The sequence below is a fragment of the Galeopterus variegatus genome, unplaced genomic scaffold, assembly GCF_000696425.1.
Source record: "Galeopterus variegatus unplaced genomic scaffold, G_variegatus-3.0.2 Scaffold2723, whole genome shotgun sequence".
NCBI lineage: Eukaryota > Metazoa > Chordata > Mammalia > Dermoptera > Cynocephalidae > Galeopterus > Galeopterus variegatus.
In genome coordinates, this window is record NW_007728834.1 from 193,243 (window position 1) to 218,663 (window position 25,421).

At 35.4% G+C, this 25,421-nt stretch overlaps 1 protein-coding gene across 1 annotated transcript; it reads left to right on the plus strand.

Moving 5' to 3' along the window:
* Window positions 1-1,627: 1,627 nt before the first annotated feature.
* Window positions 1,628-25,052, plus strand: LOC103598732 (zinc finger X-chromosomal protein-like). Its single transcript, XM_008582782.1, has 7 exons — window positions 1,628-1,694; window positions 9,750-10,319; window positions 21,322-21,471; window positions 21,727-21,870; window positions 22,134-22,286; window positions 22,758-22,898; window positions 23,733-25,052. Exons 1-7 carry the CDS (start codon window positions 1,634-1,636, stop codon window positions 24,911-24,913), a joined length of 2,400 nt encoding a protein of 799 aa, XP_008581004.1. The 5' UTR covers window positions 1,628-1,633; the 3' UTR covers window positions 24,914-25,052.
* The last annotated feature ends 369 nt before the right edge of the window (window positions 25,053-25,421 follow it).

Here is a 25,421-nt window from a genome sequence, read left to right on the forward strand (position 1 = left end):
TGGGAACTCTTTTGAGTAAATTCCACTTAAGAATATGATTTCATTCTGGTTGTTGGAGGGAATGAGCAGTTCTAACCCAAGAAGAGTTTACTGAAGAAAAGACATGATCCTCTTTGCTTTGAAATGCAAAAAAAGAAAGAAAGAAAAAGAAATCTCTTTCGCTTGTATCAGCTTTAACCTTGAAGAAACTGAGAGGAAAATATCCAGTTAAATGCATTGTTGAATAGTGTTTGCTCATTTTAGTGAAAGTAGAATCAGTGGGCTGCTCCTCTCATAGGCCAGACTTTATTAGGAAATACATGTGATGTAAAAATTACAGCTGACCTTCACATTTAAAGTTTTTAATTAGTAGCTGTCTTTGCTGAATAGAGTCCTAAGTTGTAGCAGTTAGTGGTTGGTTTCTTACTTGTTAGAACTCTTTTTTCCTTTTAATGCTTGATTTATAAAGATTAGACCAGAATTAAGTTATCTGTCATTAAACTTTGGTTACATAAATGAGTAGATATTACCACATCCCTAGATCACTGACATCAACACTGTCTTCCTGCATATGTAAGTATTTGTGCAGTTCTTACCCCTAGTCATGAAAATTGAATAGGCGTAGCTTCACTTTTTTAGAGATCACACCTTCCAGAAAACTTTGGAATGTAAGTGCCAAGGTAGAGTGGTAAGGAGGCACATAAGGTTTGTTTGAAGAATGATACGCTGTTCACTTAGGCTACAAAATTGAATAATAAAATAAAATGTCTCTTATGGTAGCTCATGTTAGTATTGTAGAGCCCCCTGAATATTAGAGTACTGCTTAAATTTTCTGAGCAGGGGGTTTTGTGTACCATTATTAATGCATTAATCTACCTATAGAATATAGGAATACTTTTGTACTTGGAGCCAGCCCTTTTCTTACAGGAGGGTTTCTAGTCTTTGTTATTAAGTGGATTTAAAAAAAAAAAAAAAAAAAGCTGTTTTTGTCTCCAGGGACCAGAAAATATAAAGCTGAGAATGAATGGTGATAATCGGAATAAGAGAAAGGGAGAGATACCTGAGGAGCTGTAGAGAAGGAATTGGCAAGATTTGGCAACCCAGGAGACAGGAAAAGAGGAAAAGACCATAGTCATCATAGAAGGAGAACACTGGGTTTTTTGGGTTTTTTGTTTTTGAGACCAGCCGCACCGCACTCAGCAGCCATCCCTATATAGGATCTGAACCCGTGGTGGGAGCGCTGCACTCTCCCGAGTGCGCCACAGGCTCAGCCTCTGGGTTTTATCCATATGAAAATGTTAGCAGACAGTCTGGTAGAAGTGTTATGTCCTTCCTAAAGTGTATGGATTTGGGAAATCATCTTTATGCAAGTGGTAGTTAAAAACATGGGAACAAATGAGAAAGCATTTTATATTAGATCATAGTTGATTTTTTAAAAACCCAAGACACTAGCAGCCTGTATGATTTAGCTGCCTTTTATCTTAATCAGTTTGATCCCTTTTATTTTACCTTGATAGGTGATTGATAAACCAAACAATTATAGCATTTCAGAAGTGTAAATATCATGATGATTTTAATATGTGATATAAAAAATTAATTTCTGGTATACTTTATTCCCAGGTTTAGGAGCTGTGACTAATGAGAATTAAAGACCATGGATGAAGATGAATTTGAATTGCAGCAACAGGAGCCAAACTCATTTTTTGATGGAATAGGTATAACTGTTTTGGGGGTTGTTCGGCTTCCTATCCACTATATTTGTTTATCAGGGGGATAAATTGCTAGATATGATATTGATTCATACTCAAGTACCTTGTTATCCTGTCAAAAGCTCATAGCCAACTAACTCATGATCTTGTTAGTAACACCATCAGTATAAAAATATTACTGTTATTTCAGTTATTCTCATTTTCCCAGTACAACTAAGTCCTATTAGTTCTCACCTAGAAAGTGTTTTCTACTTCAGTAATGCATTTTTGCAAATTTACTGACCCAAGAACAAGGCAAATTTATCTCAGAGTTCAGTAGGTCAGAGTGCAGGGAAAAATGTGACTCAACTGGCTTCTCTGTGTAGAATTTTACGAGGTCAAAATCAAGGTGTCTGTAGGTCTGTATTTCTTTCCGTAGGCTAGTGAGGGAGAATGTACTTTTAAGAATATTCATAACTTTGGCCAAATTTAGTTCCTTGTTATAAAAATGAAATTCTTTGTTTCTTGTTTCCTACAACTTATCAGCCAGGGCCATTTTTTTCTTCTACAGTCTTCCCACATTCTCATGCTTTGTGTGTGGTTGTCTTTAGCAACACGAGTTAAGTCCCTCTCAATCTTTGAATCTTTCTGACCTTCCGTTCCGTCAGCTAGCTATTCTTGACTCCAGCCAAAAAATTTATTTCTTTTAAGAGTTCATGTGATTAGATTGGACATACCCAGGTAATTCAGTATAATTTCCCAATATTAGGTTTCTTATCTTCATTATATCTGCAGAATCTCTTGCTGTATCACATAACATATTTACAAGATCCAGGGGTTAGGGTATGGATATCTTTGTGGGTCCATTCTGTCTACCACTGTGTACACTTTGATCCTCATTTATGTCCCTCCCAAAATAAAATAAATTTGTTCTTTCCCAAGGTTACCATTCCAAAAATCTCATCTTAAGCAGTTCAGAAGTCTCACAATGTCTAAACCAGGTGCTTATGATATTCTGAGTATTAGTTATTAGATACAACTTATCAGCTCCCAACATACAGTGGTTGAACAGTTTGGAAATTCTGGTTCAAACACTGTGAATTGAAAGAAATTTCAAAATTCAGCCGAGCAAAATCCATTAGCTTTCAAGACCTGGTAATAACTCTGTGGCCTGTGGCTCCCCCTTTGAATCTTTCTTGCTATTTTCATCAAATATAATGAATTGGCATTTGCAGTGGAATAGTTTTTTCAGCCTGCTTCCTGCCCGTAATTTTTTTTTAATCATTACTAAACATGTAAACATTTTTTGGGGCCCTTTAATACCACTTTCTCCCTAACTGACCCCTACCCCTTTCCCGCCTCTGGTGGCCTCAGTTCCATTCTTTCCTTTTCAAAGTTCAAGGAATTATTGTAATTGTTGTATCTTTCTTTCTTTCTTTTTTTTTTCTTTTCCAGCACCCACTTAGGAGTTGAGGGCATGTGTTATTCTCTTTCTGTATCTGGCTCATTTCACTTAACATAATTTAGTCCAGGTTCATCCATGTTACTGTGAATAGCAGAATTTCATTTCTTTTTATGGCAGAGCTGCATTCCATTGTGTATATTGTACCACATTTTCCTTATGCAGTCATCTATTGATGGACATTTAGGTTGGTTTCATCTCTTAGCTATTGTAACTAGAGCTGCGATAAACATTGTAGTGCAAGTATCCCTTCAATGTGATGATTCCCGTTTCTTTGGGTATACACCCAGCAGAGTGCTGGGTTGTATGACAGTTCAATCTGTAGTTGTTTGAGGAACTCCCATAGTGTTTTCCACAGTGGCTGCACTTTTACAGTCCCACTGACATGATAGGAGGGTTCCCCTTTCTCCATATCCTCACTAGCATTTGTTGTTCTCTGTCTTTTTGGATACTGGCCAATCTAACTAGCATGAGGTGATATCTCAGTATGGTTTTTTTTTTTTTCCCCTTTTTGTCTTTTTTCGTGTCCGGCAATGGATCGCAACCCTCAGTGTCGCGCCTGCACCGGACCGGGACCGGCAACGGGATCGCAACCCTCGGTGCTGCGCCCACACCTCGCTCAGCCAGGGAGCGGGAACCGGTCTGTATGTGGGATCCGAACCCTCGGCGGGAGCGCCACCGTGCTCCCAAGCGGCGCATTGTAGCAGTGTGCCACCGGGCCGGCCCATCTCAGTATGGTTTTGATTTGCATTTCCCTGATGCTTAGTGATATTGAGCATTTTTTCAGGTACCTGTTGGTCATTTATATCTTTCTTGAGAAATGTCTCTTCAACTCCTTTGCCTATTTTTTAGTCAGGTTACTTGTTTTTTTCCTGTTAAGTTATTTGATTTCCTTGTATATTCTGGGTATTAATCCCTTGTTGGTTGCATAGTTTGCGAATATTTTCTCCTGTTCTGTAGGTTGTCTTTTCGCTCTTTTAACTGTTTCTTATGCTATGCAAAAGCTTTTTAGTTTGATATAATCCTATTTGTTTTTTATTTTGCTGCCTGTGTTTTTGGGGTCTTGTTTGTAATGTTTTTGCCCAGTCTTACTTCCTGAAGTGTTTGTCATGTGTTTTCCTTTACTGGTTTTATAGTTTGCTGTCTTATATATGTCTTTAATCTGTTTTGAGTTGATTTTGATATATGGTGAGAGGTATAGGTCTAGTTTAATTCTTCTATATATGGATTTCCAATTTTCCCAAAAGCACTTTTTGAAGAGGCTGTCCTTTCCCAAATATATGTTCTTGGTGCCTTTGTCAAATATGAATTGGCAGTAAGTATGTGTGTTGATTTCTGTGTTCGGTTCCATTGGTATGAGTGACTGTTTTTATGCCCGTACTATGCTGTTTTAGTTACTATAACTTTGTAGCATAATTTGAAGTCCTGCCCCTAAAATTTTGAGGTTCCAGAGCCTTCCTTACATTGTACTTTTGTCTGTCTCTTTTAGTCCAAACTAGCATGTTTCTGTTGGAATAATTTTCTGAAGAATTTTGTGTATGTCATGTAGATTTATTGCATTACATAAGAAGCTCACCACATCTTTTTGAGATAATCCTCTCTCTACTTTTGAATTCTGCTGAGATGACTGAGGGACAATTCTTAGAAGCACCTTGGTTTGATTGAGGTATATGTCCATAAGTCACCTTTAATTGCTTCATAGAGACTCTGAAATCTTTTACCTTCTGATTTTTCTGAAGTTTCAGAGAACAGTTGTAGAGTCATGTACTGTTTTTTCTCTAGAAATTTTTTTTTTTTTTTTTTTTTGTCTTTGGCAACGGAGAACAGAGAAACGTGATTCACGTGTTATTCTGTGACAAATTTACTACTGATGTGGTAGATTAAAGAGAGAAACTAAGAATGAGGAAAATAGTAAATATTATAGACTTAGAATGAGACAACAGAGCCTGAACTATGTAGAGGAAACTGGCAAGAAAAGCAGTGTGGTAAACAGACTTCCCTCACCTCCCCATCCAATCTACACTACTCTCCAACTCACCCAAAGTGTTGACACTCTATCATTGTAAACTGTGAATATGATATGTTATGGGGCTTACACAACATGGATTTTGCAGATGTAACCATGGTTACAAATCTTAAGATGAGGTGATTATCCTGGAAAATTTGGGTGGGCTCAATCTGATCAGATAAATCTTAAAACAGATAACTTGATATGGCTGGAGTAAGAAAGTTGAAGCAGAATGATAACTTAGAGAGATTTCAAGTGTGAGAGAGACTCAAACTGCAATTGTTGGAAGGAGCTACATGGAAAGCATGAAAAAGAACACAGACAGCCACAAAGAGCAAAGACCAGCCTCTCACCTGACAGCCAGCATGGAAATGAGGACTTCAGGCCTGTAACTATTGAGAAACTGCATTCAACCAACAATCTGATTTAGCTTCAAATCAGATTCATCCCCAGTGAGTGGGAACCGGTCTGTATGTGGGATCCGAACCCTCGGTCGGGAGCGCCGCCGCGCTTCCCAAGCGGCGCACTATCCAGTGCGCCACTGGGCCGGCCCATTTTCTCTAGAAATTTTTCCATGACAATGAATCTTCTTAATATTAACTTTTTCCTCCCAGTCTGGATAGGGTGACAGTTTCCCGAATTGTCAAGTTCTGCTATCTCTCTGTTTAATATCTTCCGACAATTTATTTCTCATATTGAATTTTGCTGTAAGCAGTGAGAAGAAACAAGGCCCTATCTACAACACTGAAGAAATTTCCCAAGTTAAACGTTTGAGTTTGTTGTTACAAATTGTGCTTTCCACAAAAAATAATTGTAGTGTCCAGTTTTGCTCAGTGGTCTGCCATTATATAACAAAGGTATGTGTGTTCAGTTTCCTTCATTTTCCAGTAATGTTTCTCACTTCTTTTGAATCCTCACCAACAGTATTATTAAAGTCTATATTTCTATGAACCATCTGTACATGTTGAGTTAGGTATATTCTGAGCCCACATCTTAATCCTTTCTTTCTTTTGAGTTCTCACTAGCAGAGTTATTAAAATTTATATTTCTAGTATTGGTCTATTTAAGAGAATCTGTGCTGTTCTCATCATGCTCATCAGAATTTTCCCTGCCTTCACTCTGACTGCAAAGATACTTCACATTTTTAGGTATTTGTACAGTAGCACTTAATTCTCAGTACCAAAATCTGTGAACTGTGAATAATTTTATAGTACTATGCTTTTCCATTACTATAAACATAGTTGTGGAAACTATAAACATGGCTGAAATTAAGTGGTTGGCAGAATTGTGTTCCTTTCTGGCTCTCTGGGGATGAATCTGATTTGAAGCTAAATCAGATTGTTGGTTGAATGCAGTTTCTCAATAGTTACAGGCCTGAAGTCCTCATTTCCATGCTGGCTGTCAGGTGAGAGGCTGGTCTTTGCTCTTTGTGGCTGTCTGTGTTCTTTTTCATGCTTTCCATGTAGCTCCTTCCAACAATTGCAGTTTGAGTCTCTCTCACACTTGAAATCTCTCTAAGTTATCATTCTGCTTCAACTTTCTTACTCCAGCCATATCAAGTTATCTGTTTTAAGATTTATCTGATCAGATTGAGCCCACCCAAATTTTCCAGGATAATCACCTCATCTTAAGATTTGTAACCATGGTTACATCTGCAAAATCCATGTTGTGTAAGCCCCATAACATATCATATTCACAGTTTACAATGATAGAGTGTCAACACTTTGGGTGAGTTGGAGAGTAGTGTAGATTGGATGGGGAGGTGAGGGAAGTCTGTTTACCACACTGCTTTTCTTGCCAGTTTCCTCTACATAGTTCAGGCTCTGTTGTCTCATTCTAAGTCTATAATATTTACTATTTTCCTCATTCTTAGTTTCTCTCTTTAATCTACCACATCAGTAGTAAATTTGTCACAGAATAACACGTGAATCACGTTTCTCTGTTCTCCGTTGCCCAGGAGGTAAAGGTCCTACTTTTGCAGCCCCAGTCTTTCACATATTCCAAAAAGGAACCTCTGTGTTAGGCAGGTGGAGTCTTACCTCATTCCCCAAACTTCATAAGGAAAATTATGTTTATATAGGAAGGAAGTTCTAACAGTAGGAAAAAAAGTGTTTGCAATTTCAGATTACTGATTACTGTAAGTACGTAATATTGTTAAATGATTGCATTAGGTTTTATGTTTTTTATTATATAGCTGCTCTTGTGAGTTAAAGTTTAAATGAACTTATTAATTGAATTTTAAATGATTATATTGCCTTTATGAAAGCAATAGTAATTAATTTTACCAAGAAAAATAAGGAATTTTTAATATCCAAAGGTACTTCAAAAGATTCACTTGTTAAAAGTTCTTTTATATTTGTACTGTCTTTAAATTCCAGTTTTCCACAGATTTTTTTAAGTACCGCTGTTGTTGCTAAATAAGTGTGTGTGTTTCTTAAACAATTTGGGATAGTCTTTTGACTCAAATTTGGTAATTTAAGTTTGATAATGGCAAATGCAAAGTTATAATTTTTTTTCTTTCTAGAACATGGTAAAGTATAATTAATTGTTCCTAAAAGAGGGACTTTGCTTCAGAGGAAAACTCATAGTATTTATCAGCTTAATTTTGCCACAGGAAAGCCTGGGTCATAAGCCAAGTGGTAGATTGAAGAGCTAATACATTTTTGTGCTGATGTTTAACACAATGGTATTTGTTAATCTTTGAGCAAGTCACTTAATCTACCAGGGCCTCTATTTTTATATGCATAATAATAATGAAACCTCTCATTACAGTTTTTCAGGACACTTTCCATACATTCTTATTTGATCATCATCACAGACCTGTGAGGTATTCATGGCAAATACTACTTTCCTCATTTTATTGATGAGGAAACTGAAACTCAGAGGTTAAATGACTTGCCCAAGGTCACAAAACTAATGTGTCTAAACCCTGCACTCTGATTTAGACCATTTTAACCAACGCTGTTGCCACTAAATGCTTTCACATTTACGTCTATGCACTAACAATTATATTGATCTAGTGTGTGTTGTGAATTATTATTAATGCTGAAGACAAATGAGTATAAAGCATTTTGTTGAAGTTCTGTAGAAGTAAAAGCAAACGTTTTCTCATGATTATTTCTGTATGTAATTCAAGTGGATGTTAACTAACTTTAAAGATTTCCTGCAACTTTTATTATTCTTGGCTTTTCTTGTTTGTTGAAGAAGCTGTGTTTCTCTGAGGGCGTGGCCAGGGAAACAGTTATTGAGTTAGGCACCTGCTTGAACTCAGTCTAGTCTGAGTTAAAACCAGAAGCACTCACCACCTGAATGGTTTTTAATGTAAATGTTCCATGTTTGCTTTTCTGTGGACTAGGAGCCATGATACATAGATTGTTTTATTTTATTTTATTTTATTTTATATTTCTAGTAAAGATACATCAATTCTGTTCTCACTCGTGGCATTTATTTAGAGTAATTTATTGAAACTGTACAGTGTGTAAATTGGATAAAGTTTATTAAGTCATTTAATCTCAATGGGCTTTAATTGGTTTATTGGTCTACCTTTATTTCTTAACTGCTGAGTGGATTAGAGTAGGGTTTTTAATATTCTGAAGAATTGCATTGAGGATTGGGGTTTGGGTGGTATGGGAGGAAGCTAATTGGAGGTGGAGTGCCCTGGTGAAGTTATGGCAGACCCCATTCCAAGTATCTTCAGTCTCCATTACCCCAGCCCAGCTGTACTTTTATTCATTTTATCTACCACATAGGCTTCTTTAACCAATTGTCTTTCCTTTCTTAACTGTGACTTTGTATCCCTCTTTTCATTTATACCCTGCTGCTTTTATGTTTTAGAGTCAAAGAATGATTTTATAACTTCCAGAGTCAGAGAGAGAATTGGTGGGATATTGCACCAGAACTAAGTGGGAAAATAAAAAAGAGTGAAAAAAAAAATGGTTAAAAAAGACATATGTAGGTGTGATGAAAAGAAGAAAACTGATGTGTTAAAAAAGGAGATGCAGAAAGAAGAAAAAATGAAATATGTAATGAAGGAAAATTTGTTTTCTGAGTTTGTGTTAACTTGCTTAGTTTCTGTAAATAAATTCCTTAAGATTTTATTTTAGTGTCCTGGGAAATTTTTTATGTCGATATTCTAAATTTTACTTTAGGAGTGTTTTTCTTCTGTAACTGCCCAAGTTTTTTGTTTTCTTAGTATTTCTTTACCTGTTATTGATTAGGATTGAATTAAAAAAGCTCTTGTATTAAAAATTTCTATTTCTTATACAAATCAAAAATGGATCTCCTCCTTCTTTCTTTTTTTTTTTTTTCCTCTTTGTCTTTTTTACTGACCGGTAACGGGATCGCAACCCTCGGTGCTGCACCCGCACCGCGCTCTGCCAGTGAGCGGGAACCGGTCTCCACATGGGATCCGAACCCTCAGCAGGAGCGCTGCCGCGCTCCCAAGCGGCGCACTCTCCCGTGCGCCACCGGGCCGGCCCTCCTCCTTATTTCTTTAATCTGTTTTTATGTTTGAGGAACACTGAGAAGATAAAAATTAAATAATATTTATGTTATGTGAGATAATTGTGCATAGTTACCTGAAATTTGTCATTTCAATTTTTACTTTTTTAAGGAGCTGATGATACACACATGGATGGTGATCAAATTGTTGTGGCAGTACAAGAAGCTGTTTTTGTTTCTAATATTGTGCATTCAGACATTACTACACATAACTTTGTTCCTGATGACCCAGGCTCAGTTGTAATACAAGATGTTATTGAAGATGTTGTTATAGAGGATGTTCAGTGCTCAGATGTCTTAGAAGAAGCAGATATAATTGAAAATGTCATCATTCCTGAGCCAATGCTGGACTCAGTTGTAACTGAAGAAGTTTCTTTAGTACATCGCACAGTCTCAGATGATGTTTTAGCTGCTGACATTACTTCAGCTTCAGTGTCTATGCCAGAACATATCTTGACAAGTGACTCTGTGCATATATCTGATGTTGGACAAGTTGAACATGTGGTTCATGATAGTGTAGTAGAAGCAGAAATCATCACTGATCCTCTGACTACTGATGTAGTTTCAGAAGAAGTACTGGTAGCAGATTGTGCCTCTGAAGCAGTCATAGATGCCAATGGGATCCATGTGGACCAGCAAGACAATGACAGAGGCAACTGTGAAGACTACCTTATGATTTCATGTAAGTTTTGGGATACGTTGATTGTCAGCAATATTTTTGAAACCTTCCTTTTCTAAAAAATATTACGGTGAAATTTTCATGACTTAAACTTCTGTAAAATTAAGGTACATCTTAGACCCAGCATGCTTTGTAGTTTCAGTTTGGATCCCATAAAATAAGCTATAATTATGTGAAGTGGTACAGAGTAAAGATTTAATTTCTACATAAAGATGGAATAGAAAGATGAGAAAGGTCAAGGTTGAAAAGAACAAGATTGAATTTATGAAATCATGATAAGTGTAATTGGACTGTTACCCACCTTATCAGAGTTATTACTGAAAGTTAAGAGGGATTCACTTTAAAATATATATATCTTTTTTTTTTTTTTTTTTTTTTGGTGGCTGGCTGGTACAGGGATGCAAACCCTTGACTGTGGGGTTATCAGCACCATGCTGTACCAACTGAGCTAATTAGCCAGCCCCCCAAAATACATCTTTTAATCACAGAGTTGCATCTACACTTTTATTTTCTTCCACCCATTGTCCTTTTTCCTTCAAAGTAATGACTTTTTTTTGTTGTTGTTGTTTTTGTTTTTTTCCTTTTTGTCTTTTTTCGTGTCCGGCAACGGATTGCAACCCTCAGTGTCGCACCCGTACCGGGCTGGGACCGGCAACGGGATCACAACCCTCGGTGTCGCGCCCACACCTCGCTCAGCCAGTGAGCAGGAACTGGTCTGTATGTGGGATCCGAACCCTCGGTGGGAGCTCCGCCATGCTCCCAAGCGGCACACTGTAGCAGTGCGCCACCAGGCCGGCCCAAAGTAATGACTTTTTTTAAAGTTTATTATTGCGTTGTAGTTAAATCAGTTGAATGTTTTGAAAATAAAGTAGTTATGACCATTAAAACTGATTTATGTAGATTGCAAATGGGTTAGAAATGTAATATCATATTGGTTTTATACTCTATTCACTGTTACTTACAGGATGCTGGCTTTCTTGATTGTGTTGACTACTTTATCAACCAGGATGTGATTGAATATAGTTTTTTTTAAGTAGCAGTTATAATCATTCTGTATTACTATAATTTCTGAATGAGTGTCTCTTAATATTTCTAGCTTTAATATTTAAATATGTTCTATACATTAACATAGTTCCAGTTGTATAGAATAATGTCACTTATCTGCTGGTTTAGATAACTTAATTTTCCTAACTGATCAGTTCCTGTGACTACTAGAGTCTTTGGAATGAAGTTTTATAGTACAGATGAGTTTAAAGTGTACCCACTAAATAATAAACATGAGCACACCCTACCCCACCCCAAGTCTTTGAGCAAAGCTCAGCAAAAGAGATTTGTAGTAATAGAACTCGGGGCAGAGAGAGTAGGCATTTATTTACCTCTTTTATGATTATGTATACCTTCATGTCCTAGTTTTCTGATAATAACAGTTTTTACCTCTACCTGAACTTGCTTAGTAACTGTGAAGAGTTTGTTTGTACTGATTTAATAAACATTTATTAAATTCTTTCTCTGTGTAAAGGCTGTTCTAGATAAAGTGTTTAGGTGTTTAAGAATAATAATTTACAGTTTTTAACCTTGAGTAATCTGGTTTGAAAGAAGGAAGGAGAGAGAGCAGTAGTATTTATTATAACTCTCCAAAAGTGTAATAATGAATATTTTTATATTGTGAATTTTTCTAGGTATTTCAGTTTTCTTAGTATCCTATTTTTTCCTTGCATAGTATCCTATTTTTTCCTTGCAGAAAAGATACTTACTCTAATGCAGCATTTGTATTTTAAAACCATATTGGGTGGGGAAGTCTATTTAGGATTGACAGGTTTTTGATAAGTGCAGAGAGGAACTGTGGTCTGATTTTGTACTTGATAGAGAAAACTGAGAGATACTGTTATTGATAATCAACTTTAATGCTTTTCATAATATCATGAGACATGGTAATATCTCTGAATTCTTTTGAAATATTTATTCAATATATGTAGGTTACTGAACAGATGTCTAAGTACTCTTTATAAAAACTTGCAATATGTTATTGGATCTAAAAGCCTACTTTATTTTTTAAGTCTGTAATGGCAGGTTTTTCCCCTCTAAATTCTCACCTAAAACAAAGACAGAAAGAGTCATCATTTTTTATGGCAACAGGACATCAGTGCCCATTGTTATAATGTAACCGCTGTTGAGGTAAACATGACTTCTTTACAGAGTCTTTGTAGTCTAGATGTTACCATTGTTTCTAAATTGATATCCTTCTTGAGGAAACAGGCTTTGATGTGTCTTATTAGTCACATATGAGTGTTCCCCTCAAACCTATACATATTAGGTGTGAAATATTTATTGAATAAACAATTATATGAAATTTGTAGCTGAAATTATCTGGATACCATGCCTTATCCAAGGACCACCTAGTTCATATATTTGTTTATTACTTTTCCCATAGCTAATTATTGGATATATACGTATCTTACTATTTTAAGCCCTCTAGCAGTTTTTTTGTTTGTTTTTTAAATCCATTTGGTAAAACAAAATTTTGGAACTTTAAGAAAAGTCCCAAAGGACTATTTCTGAAAAGTGAGTAAGGGTAACTTAGGGAGTATGTTTAAAGTTATGATAAAATTTGTAAAGAGGTTTTTGTTCATCAGACTAGAATTAATGGTTTTTATGTAAGAACTTTAATTGTATTTAGAAAACCTTCAAGTGGACATGACACATTTCAAAGGAGAAATTATAAGGCAGAAAAGGAGATGGAAATTAAACTTAGAATTTAAGAAAGAAGCAGAAAGGAAAAATAAAAACATCTTAAAGGTAAAAGACTCTGAGAAGCAGGAATAAAAATAAATGTGTCCAACTATAATTGGGGATTTTGTGATCAGGCTTTAAAATATTACAAAAATGAAATTGTTAAAAATAGTTATAAAAATTGTTACGGAGAACATGCATGGACAGATGTGGGAGACAAAAAAAGGAAGTGAAACCCACATACAGAAAAAAGAAAACAACTAATGTGACAGAAAACTATAGGAGAAGGTTTTCCTGAAATTAATAATGATTAGAGGATGTCAGTGGAAATGGCATAATAAGGATCGCTGAAAATTTTCTCCTCTATACAAACAGCAAAAGCACTGGTAAAAATTGTTAGAATAAATTTTCAGAACTCTGAAAACTAAATGAAAGCTTGTAGCAACACAGGGAGTGTTTATTAAAGCAAAAAGGCTAAATCTTGGTAAGAACAGTGAAATATTTGGAATGAAGCATTGATACATGGTACATGGATACATGAACTTTAAAAACGTGCTAAATATAGGAAGTATATCAAATGTCTAGGATAGGTATAGTGTAAAGACAAAAAGTAATTTAATGATTGTCTGCTTCTGGCAGATAGGGTTTGAGGATGGGGGTAGCTAAAGGGTATGGAGGTTCCTTTTGAGGATAATGGAAATATGGAATTAGATAGTAGTGATGCCTACACAGCTGTGTGAATTTTCTAAAAATTACTAATTGTATATACACTGTGAAAGGACAGATTTTCTGACATGTAAATGACATTTTAATATAAAAAATGACTGAAATCTTTTAAAACAATTCATTTTTCTTCTAAGAAATTGACAGGGTGATAAAACCACCAATCTATAATCAGTTATATTAGTAAATTTAAGGATAAAGTATGGGTACCCACATCAAAATATTCAGTGTTATAAGACAGTGCAACAAGGTCTGAAAATTCTGAGGAAACTGTAGCCTAGAATTTTATAACCAGGGGTTGGCCAGCTAGCTCAGTTGGTTAGAGAGTGGTGCTATTAACACCAAGATCCAGGGTTCTAACCTTGTACTGGCCAGATACCAAAAAAGAAAAGAAAAGAAAGAATTAATTTTATACCCAGCAAACTTATTCAAGTCCAAATTAAAGACAGACATTCTCAACTATCTACAATTTTGGGATTTTAGCACTTGTGAGTTATGGAGTTGATGTTTCATAATTAATAAAGCAAACCAAAAAGGTGAAACCAGTAAAGAATGGAGAAATTGGTAAAATGACAGGTAGTGATTTTGAATTTATTTTATATAAAACTAGACTAAACATTTATGCAAAGTTTATATAACAATAAATAGCTACAATATATTAACAACAAAGTATTTGGTATGGCCCAATGTATAAACACGTTAATTTCACCGTTATAGCAGTTGACAGTAGATAATTGTCCTTAAAATAAGATTACAACCTTTTGTTATTTTTGTAAAATTTTTTCTTAATAGAGTTTTAAAAAATCTATTACCTTGGATTATAGTCATTTACTTCAACATCAACACATATTTGTATATCAAATTGAATAGTTACTAGTGCCAGACAGTTTCGTAGGCACTTGATATATATATCAGTGAGTAAAATAGATGGACTTTCCTTTGCCTCAGGGTGATTAAGTTGTAGCAGAAATATAGAAACAAATTAATAAAATGAAAGTATTTACATTAGAAACTTTTGGAAAAGTGAAAGCATTCATTCAAGAGGATTTTGAGTTGTGAATGTGGTCAGGGATGTTTCAAAAGATAACTTGTCAGACTTCAAGTTTGAATTGTCTGATAGACTTAAAAAAGAAAATGTGTGTACTGATTTGAATTGAGGAGAGTGAACATTTGTGTCAAATGCTGCAAGTAGGGCACATCAAGTCTGAAAATTGATCATGAGTAATCAATCTCAACAAACAGTTTTGATGAAGTGGTAGGCAAAAGCCTGTTTGAAGTGAGTTTATATAGAATGTGCAATGAGAATAATTAGAGAAATGAAGCAGTAGTTTGCAGGAGAAATGGGATCAACAGAAGCAGGGAGGTTTTATATGTTTTATTGTCTTTATTTTGTTTCAAGAGTAAGGAAAAAGATTATGTTTTTGCTGATGTAATAGGTGGTAGACGAATTGATGGTGTCTGTGTAATTGCCAAAACAGTTAAGGACAAGTTATAATATAGTGCTCAAGTTGAGGGGAGGCACTGGTTTCAAATAGGAGGATCCCAATTAGTCTGTGGTCATTTGCAGAGGAGAAAATGTTTTTAGATTTAGTTGTTGGTAGGTAGGTAGATGTGGTAATCAGTGGGTCATCTTTTCTGTTTCACTTCTTAGTGAGATAGGAAATAAGATTGCCAGGTAGGTGGTAGTGGAGTTTTAAGGGAAAATGTGAAATAGATTCCACTCAAGAGTCATGTTCATATATTGAATGATGAGACCATCATTGATGTTGAGTTAGTTTTTTTGTCCAGCTTCATAGATGTAGGTGCTGAGGCAAAAATTACATCAGGCATGTTTATGGTTCTGGCAAGTGAGATGAAATGAGAGCTCGAGCACAGAAACTGGAAGAATATGCAGGGGAATAGTTTGAATGATTGACGGAATTAAGCTATTTTTATTGTTATTAAATTTATTATAAAATTAGTTTTAAAAAGAACATGACTTTCATTTAAAATTTTTCTATTTATTCTATTCATATATATGTATATATACATGTAAAGAAATATCTTGTAAATTCTATGATAATTCCTGGTGACTTGATTTTGAGCAAACTTTAATTTTTTGTTTTTATACTTAAGATATATCGTTTCAATAAAAAGTAGTCTTTTATTTTAAAACAAAGTAGGAGAAGCATAAAGGAATAGAGAATAAATCAGTATTGCTTAACTTTAGAGCACATGGGGTGTTTGGGGGGTGGTGATGCTGAAGAAAACCAGACTGTAATGACAGAAGGCACTTTGGACAGATTTTAATTATTAGACTATGCAATTTGTACTTCACTTGGTAGGAAAAAGAGTACCATTGTGCACTAGAGAATAGGACAGGAGAGTAGGGGGACTGGATCTTTGTTTTAGGAAAACTGATTGATAGCAGGGTCTAAGGGTGTTCAGCAAGAAACCCTGAGAGAGAGGAATCACATAGACTGTTGTCTTCTTCCCATGGTGGTCAGTGATAAATAAATTTTAACAATCTGATTTTCAGAGCTTAAGCAATTTAAGTAAATGGAGAGGCAAGCCATGTGCTTCCATTGGAAGACTAAGAATGACAGAAGATTTCTACTTAGTTTATCTATTTAGACAAAATGCAATTCCTGAGCAAATCCAGTATTGTTCTTTTTCTTAGCAAAATTATAATTACTTTTCTCCAGAAGTAATGAAAAGTGAGGTAACGTGACCAGCTAAATATGAAGTCCTGAGTCCTAAAGATTAGACATCCTCATTTCCTCTCTCCTCCTCCCTATTCATTAACCTCAGGCATATCACATAAGTTTTATCTATTTATCTGAAAAAGTGAAATAAAGTATTTAGAAATGCTAAAGAAAGTGTAAAATGCCATGCAAAAGATAATTATTAGAAACAGTCTTGATTATAAACAACACATCTGTTTTGAAGAGGTGTTTCCCTAAAACTGTAGTTCTTCATTACTACATTTTTTAAAAGGCAGTTGTTCAGAAATCATATACATGATAATTCAGTCTTCTCCAGTCATTCAGTTTTTAAAATTATTTTTATGAATTTTTTCGTCATGTTTATGTGGTACAGTATTGTTTCAATACATGCATGTATTGTATAATGCTCTAACCAGAATAGTTAGTATATCTGTCACCTAAACATTTATCATTTCTTTGTGGTTATAACATTCAAGATCCTCTTTTCTGTCTGTTCTGTCTTGAAATATACAATGTTATTAGCTATTGTCACTGTAGAGCACCAGAACTTATTCTTCCTATTGTAACTATAACTTTGTAACTTTGTATGAGTCTACCAACCTTTCCCAAACCTTCTTTGCCTCAACCCTTTCCCTGCCTCTGGTGACCACTATTCTACTCTATTTCTCTTTTTATTTTTCTTAATAGACCTTTGGTAGTAGTATATATTTACAGGGCTTGCCAGTGTGGGGATGTGAACCCTTGACCTTGGTGTTATCAGCACCATGCTGTAACCAGGTGAGCTAACTGGCCAGCCCTATTTTAAAATTTTTAATGGCAGCCTTAAAGTCACAGACTTTTGAGTAGCAACTGGACGCTTCAGGTTTTTTGGTTTTTCTCTTTAATAAATTCTTCTGTGATTTTTCATATTTAGAATAATTTTGCAAGTTGAATTAGTGGGGAACATCTTCTCAAAGTGAAATTTTCAAGGTAAATTCTACTTTTTATCTAGTAGTATAATAGCTTTGATCTTTTCAGTTAGGTCTTATACTTGAAATTTGTTTTTATTATATAATTAAAAGAAAAATAACGAGAGAGATATTTTTTAACTCCAAGATATGGGTAAGTACTGTCTATGACATTTTGGTAGAGCCCTTGTTAGAATCAGTTTTCACAAACCTTGCCAAAAGAAGCCAGCATTTTATACAATAAAACTCTTCAGAAATGAGTTCTCTGTTAAAAGTTACAGATATATTCTGAATTCTCCTACCTAGTTTGCTGAGATCTCTGTCCTTCTAATGCTATCTCAGTATGAAATTCCAAAACTAACTGTAGGAAAATAACTTTAGCTCAGTCATCTGGATATGTCATAAAAATAACCTAGCTGTGGGCAGAAAAAAAGGCACACATCAGACCGTAGTCAAGGACATGATGCCTGTTTTCTCCTCACAAACCATTGTTATAAATCATTGTCGGGATACTTTAACCTAGATAGTTAAATTCAGGGAGGGATAATGGATTCGTTTTTATTATTGCAACTAGTGGGCTTTTTGAAACATGGTATCATTAAGCCTGTTCTGGAAAGCTCATTTTCCTTTCTTTTTCTAATTCTTAACACAGTCTTCCATTCTGTCACTGTTAATCAGTCTTTTCCTCCTGTTGTGTACATATGATTGAAGCTGCAACCATGTTCTTCTATATTCCATATTCCATCCTACCTTCTTCCTCAAAACAGCTTAGGTACTTTCCTGTTTGTACTCATATTTACTTCCTGTCCTTAGGTCTCAAAAAGAATAATATATTTTTCTTCCTTCATATTTGCTCCTAGTTTCATCCTCTCCATTTCCCTGTGAGGTCTGGTCCAGTAATTTTACCATGTGCTCTACTTTTAGCCTTTAACTTTCTTAATTTCCTCCAAAGACTGTGAGTATGCTTAAGAACCTAAGAATCCTATAACCATTCTAGTTTACTAATACTTTGTTCTTTTCTAAACTAGACTTCTTGAAGAAATTTACACTTTCCATTGAATTCTCAACCAACTTTGATCTTCTACAGCCTTCACTATTGCCATTTTTCACCAGTGACTTCAGGTTATTACAGCCATTTCTCCTTTACTTGTATGTGTGCTGTTATTTCAGTGAATTTTACCAGGGCTGTTGGAAGCTTTAAATCCCTAGTTTCCTTCTTGCCCTTCCAGCAACCTCTCCACCTTTCTCTTTTCATGTTCCTTTGTGAATTCTCTTTCTTGTTCCTCCCTTAAACTGTACATTCACTGGTTCTCTATCCTCAGCTCCCTCTTTCCTTTACACTGCACATTCTCGCTGTGTGATCTCAAATCTTAGTTAACATTTTGCTGGTGGCTCTCAAATCTGTGTGTCAGTCTTCAGCTTTTAGACTAGAATATTCAGGAGCTGGCTTGATATCTCAGTCATTCCACTGTCTGCTTATTTTATTCCTAAAATATGACTCAAGCTCGGCCTACTTTCCCCTCTGTACTTCCTCTGTCCTGATTCAAGTCGTCATCATTTGTCATCCACATTGTTGCAGTAGACTCAAGTGCAGTTTCTGCTTCACGTCTTGATCTCTTGAACTGTACTTTTCCCAAGGTTGGCAGGATAGTATGGCAAAAATGCCAATCTCACCTGTAAGTCAGTCAGTCAATCTATCTACCTATCTTTGTACCCATACCTGCAGATTCTCTAACCAGATTGAGAAACATTCAGCCTGTCAGCCAACTCAGCTTTAAGTCTGAGACCTCTTCCTGGTGCACATGACCCTCTGTGACCTGGCTTTGGCTTAGCAGTTTCCCACCATGTCGAACATTGTGGCAATATTGAAGGACACATTCTCTTATCATTATGTCATCCCATGTCCCCATATCTTTGTCCGTGCTGTGTTCTTTGCATAAAATGAGAGGTTTCAAGATGCTGTTTGCATGCATTCCTTGATTCCTAATTAGTAAAAAAACAAATTAGATTATCACTCACTGTATTTTTGCATTAATGTTGATTATTGAAATATTAAATTCATCTTAATATAAGCTATATAAAATTTTGAAGACAAAGGCAATATTCTATCATTTGAAGAACAGGATGGGTAATTTGCAGAAGTATTTCAGATATTTAAAAATCTGCATTCTATATAAGCCACTGAAAAAAGATTGACTAAGAATTTAAAACTTTATAGCTGTCAAAATTATCACTGTGGTTGAATCATGAATATGTTCATCTGCTCTCCACTGATGGAATCCATTTTTAATTATACCATTTGTTGATTTTTCAAAAATTGTTATTGCCTCTAACAATTTTAAACAATAGAATACATTCTTCAAATACCAGAGGTTGATGGATATTAGTTGAGAGTCACATGGAGCAAAATTTGACTTCTGGCTTTGCCATTTACTAGCTATTTGACCTCAGATTAAGTCATTCAACTTTTTTAAACTTAAGTTTGCTCTGCTGTAAAATGTTGACAGTATTGTGGCACTCCCTCATAGAGTTATTATTAGTATTAAATAGTGCTGTAGTAATCACTTTATAAATGGCAGTAGTAGTATTATTAAGTTCACTTGTCTGCTTTCGCACTGGATTACAGATTTCTGTAGTCCATGACTTTTTCATAGTTGTGTCTCCAGTATTTTACTCAATATTTGATTTATAGTTGTGATTCACTGCTGAATAAAACAAATGTCCAGCCAAAAGGATAACAAATATATTCAGCAGAGGAACACCAGAAAGTAATGAAAAGAGAGAAAGGGAAATGAAAAGGTTTGTTAAGGATATTGAAGACAAGCTAAATGAGCCTTCTTTTCTGGCCCTTGGTCCTGCTCCCTCCTATGCAAATACGATCAACTGGACCAAGAACTGAGAGAACATTTTTTCAGTGTTTCTCTAATGGACTCAACATCAATAAATCCAACTTTTGTAATAAATTAATTTGATCCTGGAGCTAAGTTTTCAATAGTCTCTGCTACGCTTTCTATTAAACAAAAGATAGCGGTGAATGGTGGATTGCTATAAGCCATGTATAATGTACATTATAGAGGGATTATATTTTAATATTTATTTTAATTGTGAGAAACACCCTCACCCATCCAAGGCCAAAGGATAGACATGGAGACATGAGGTACAGCAAAGCAGGATTTTAATTATGGCCTTGCAAGGTTTGGTGTCTTGACGGGCAGGCATTCGGAAAAGGGATGTAGCAAGTAATTTATTCCTTGTGAGCCCTGCTCCTGCCTCCTCATTTGCTGAGAGAACTATGGGGTGCACAGTTTTCCCGGATGTCTAAAAGTATCCCAACTTACTACTCCCTTGTAGGAAATTTCTTTGAGGGCTCAGGACAAGCCCGAGAAAAAGGCCCACCAGAAACCCTGTGAAAGGAGAAACATTAGGAAATGAAGAGAACAATAAAGGGCTATTAACTCATTGCCATCTCAAGGACAACTTTATCCATTTGAATTAAACAATTAAGGGCTGGTAACTTATTATCATCTGAAGGAGAACTTTATCTATTCAGCAACCCCTTTCTGAAAATGAATCACTTAGATTATTTTCTTACATTATTCAGGACTGTACTAGGGATACCTGTATTACGGTATAATAATGCTTTTACCTTATGGATAAACTAAGATTATGTACTTTTACTACTTTTGTTAGGTTTTTGAGGGTTCCAGGCATTTTTTTAACTTTAATATTTTACTCTGAGAAGTATTTGAAGTATACTTATGGTATCTTCTATTTGTGTAGATGAAATCATTCAGTTTTATGTGATTCAGTTTACAGATTACATTTATAAAAATGACTTTTAGCAACATTTAATTTAAATATCTGCTGTTACTGCTTATGACATATTATCTGTCTTTGCAGTAGATGATGCTGGCAAAATAGAACACGATGGTTCCTCTGGAGTGACAGAGGATGCACAGTTGGAAATTGATCCCTGTAAAGTGGACAGCACTGGCCCTGAAGTCATCAAGGTGTACATTTTTAAAGCTGACCATGGAGAGGAAGACTTAGGTAAGAGGAAGCCTTCAGTATTTCAAACATCTTGTTCCAAGTTCTTCACCCTGGTTATATTTTTAGAAATGCAGATTTTTAAAAAAATTTGGAGTATTTAAATTATTTAGATTGGAATGTTGAAATCTTTAATGAAAATAACTTTTCAGGTGTATTTCTAATGTGGGAATATAAAAATATTGTAAAAGGTGATAAGTGAAATAGGTAGAAACAAAGTTTCAAATAAATTCTTGGAGCTGTCCTCTTTCCTGATAGGTGGAACTGTAGACATTGTGGAGAGTGAGCCTGAGAATGATCATGAAGTTGGACTACATGATCAGAACAGCAGTATTCGTGTTCCCAGGGAAAAGATGGTTTATATGACTGTCAATGACTCTCAGCAAGAAGATGAAGATTTGAGTAGGTGGCCTTTCTTGGGAAATAATTTTATTTTTCTTTAAGCTTTTTTTTTTTAATGCAAGCAATATCATTTGAAGGAAATAAACAATAATATTGTAGAGATTATTGTGCTGCATTTAAAACTAAATTATGGTGAAAGCCAAGGAATGAATGATTTATTCAGTCAGTGTTTATTTAGTATTTCTGTGTTTACTGCTAATGCACTTTTTCTCTGTGATCTCTGTAAACATGGCCACAAAAGTTTTTATTAATTTTGTACTTAGATGTTGCTGAAATCACTGATGAAGTTTACATGGAAGTAATCGTAGGAGAGGAAGATGCTGTTGCAGCAGCAGCAACTGCTGCTGTGCATGAACAACAAATGGATGACAGTGAAATGAAAACCTTCATGCCAATAGCATGGGCAGCAGCTTATGGTAAGTCACGTAGTAGCATAAAGGACTGAGTGGTCTTGAACATCAATTTATTATTGAAAAATGGTTCAGTGGTCTTAGGGATTCAGAAATATGATGTAACCAAGTATGATGATTAAGCAAAAGTAGAGAAAGATTATGTAGTCAACCTCTTGTCTTTAATTTTAATATGAATTTCTTTCATGCCTAGATTATGTAAGCCTTTGAAGCTGACTTTTAAAATTTTGATTATTTATATCTAGCTTATGACAGCAAGGAAATCCATAAGGCAAAATGCTGCTAGGTTTGGAAGTTAGGCATTTCCTGTGGTTTTGCTACTGTAAGCAAGCCCATAAAGTCCATTTAAAATAGGGAATTTCTGTCATTCATGAGTATCATGGCTTACTTTTTTCATTGTTTTAGTTAATAAAAGAAATCATAATTCTTTATAATTTATAATACTGTATAATTTTCTTTTTTAATGCACATTGTTAGGTAATAATTCTGATGGAATTGAAAACCGGAATGGCACTGCAAGTGCCCTCTTGCACATAGATGAGTCTGCTGGCCTCGGCAGACTGGCTAAACAAAAACCAAAGAAAAGGAGAAGAACTGATTCCAGGCAGTACCAAACAGGTGAGGGCGCACGAGTTACACAGCACAGCGTGCTCTGTGAGCTCTCAGATAAAACTCTAGTGTGTATCCACAGAGGTGTCACAATGGCATTTTAGCTGCTAGACCACATGTAGCTTTTGTGTATTGAATTTGAAAATACTGTTTTCAGAATTCAGTGATATTCATGAATGATTTCTTTTGATAAAAAAGAAATAGATTGTGGATCAGATGTTCAAGAAAAAAAATCTCAGGTGATTTTTAGTGGAAATGAATATAAATCCCTAAAATATGTTAGTTAACTTTAAATGGACAAATATAAAGAATCTAATTATGTCAGCATAAAGTAGATATAATTTACAGAGGAGTAGGACAAGTGCTTCATTTGCTCACAGGACTTTTTTTTTTTAATACTGTTTTGTATACTGGTTTTCATATTAAATTTTTTGTATAGGTATGATTAATCTTTACTGTAAGTTAGCAAAAATTTGGTTTGGAATAATGAAAGACAAAATGTTGAACTTTATTTTTATAATTGAGTTTCTACAGATTTCTAAATAGACGTAGCTTCATCACTATTTGAGGGGTTTTTTTGGTTTTTTTTTTTCACTGAAGGGAGATTGATACAGTCATACCAAACCAGACAAGGTTATCTTTATAACTAGATTGCTGTATCTCTTATAGCAGTAAAAGCATTAAAAGGAATTTTAATAACAGGAGTATTTACCCTATAATATTTAGAATACACATAATTAAAAAATTTCCCCCCCCATCCACCTGGTAGACACTGTAAATTCTTGAAGAAATCAAAGCAGAACTTGTTTTGATCACTTATGTTACTTTCTTTTCCTTTCTTAGCAATAATTATTGGCCCTGATGGACATCCTTTGACTGTTTACCCTTGCATGATTTGTGGGAAGAAGTTTAAGTCGAGAGGTTTTTTGAAAAGGCACATGAAAAACCATCCTGAACACCTTAGCAAGAAGTACCGCTGTACTGACTGTGATTATACTACCAACAAGAAGATAAGCTTACACAACCACCTGGAGAGCCACAAGCTGACCAGCAAGGCAGAGAAGGCCATCGAATGTGATGAGCGTGGGAAGCATTTCTCTCACACTGGGGCTTTGTTTACTCACAAAATGGTGCATAAGGAAAAAGGAGTCAACAAAATGCACAAGTGTAAATTCTGTGAATACCAGACAGCTGAACAAGGGTTACTGAATCGCCACCTTTTGGCAGTCCACAGCAAAAACTTTCCTCATATTTGTGTGGAGTGCGGTAAAGGTTTTCGTCACCCATCAGAGCTCAAAAAGCATATGCGAATCCATACTGGGGAGAAGCCGTACCAATGCCAGTACTGCGAATATAGGTCTGCAGACTCTTCTAACTTAAAAACACATGTAAAAACTAAGCATAGTAAGGATATGCCATTCAAGTGTGACCTTTGTCTTCTAACTTTCTCAGATACCAAAGAAATGCAGCAACATGCTCTTATCCACCAAGAAAGCAAAACACACCAGTGTTTGCATTGTGAACACAAGAGTTCAAACTCAAGTGATTTGAAGCGACACATAATTTCAGTTCACACAAAGGACTACCCCCATAAGTGTGACATGTGTGATAAAGGCTTTCACAGACCTTCAGAACTCAAGAAACATGTGGCTGCCCACAAGGGTAAAAAAATGCACCAGTGCAGACATTGTGACTTTAAGATTGCAGATCCATTTGTTCTGAGTCGCCATATTCTCTCAGTTCACACGAAGGATCTTCCATTTAGGTGTAAAAGATGTGGAAGGGGATTTAGACAACAGAATGAGCTTAAGAAGCATATGAAGACACACAGTGGCAGGAAAGTGTATCAATGTGAGTACTGTGAGTATAGCACTACAGATGCCTCAGGGTTCAAAAGGCACGTTATTTCCATTCATACGAAAGACTATCCTCACCGGTGTGACTACTGCAAGAAAGGGTTCCGAAGACCTTCAGAAAAGAACCAGCACATAATGCGACATCATAAAGAAGTTAGCTTGCCCTAGCAATATGTCTACAGACTTTTCTAAAAATTTTGGCCTTGAAGCAAGGAAATTCATTTTACAGCAAATCTGTCTTGTTCACATACAGTATTGTACATTGAATTATGCTGTATACAAATAGGATTATACTTCTAGTTGATTTTTCTTTACATTCAATGCAGTGTTCTGGATCCTGTTCAGTTTGTTTAATAAATGAGAAGTGGCGACAATCAAGTTGCTTTTGGTAGAGTAATCCCTGATTCTATACTGAATTTTCAGTCTTAGGAGCTTTACTATTTATTTATTTACTTTATTCATCTTGATGGTACTCTCTAAGGCAGAATAACTTAAGATTGGTAATTCTAAAAGTAATCATTTTGATCCATTTTTTCTGAAACAAAATTTTTATGGTATATGCTAATATAAATGGGAGATTTTACTATGAGGTCTAATACCATAATATGAAAGTCATTTTCAGATTACATGACAGTGAAACTTGTGTGTGAGCCTCTAGAATTTCTGAATATAGAAC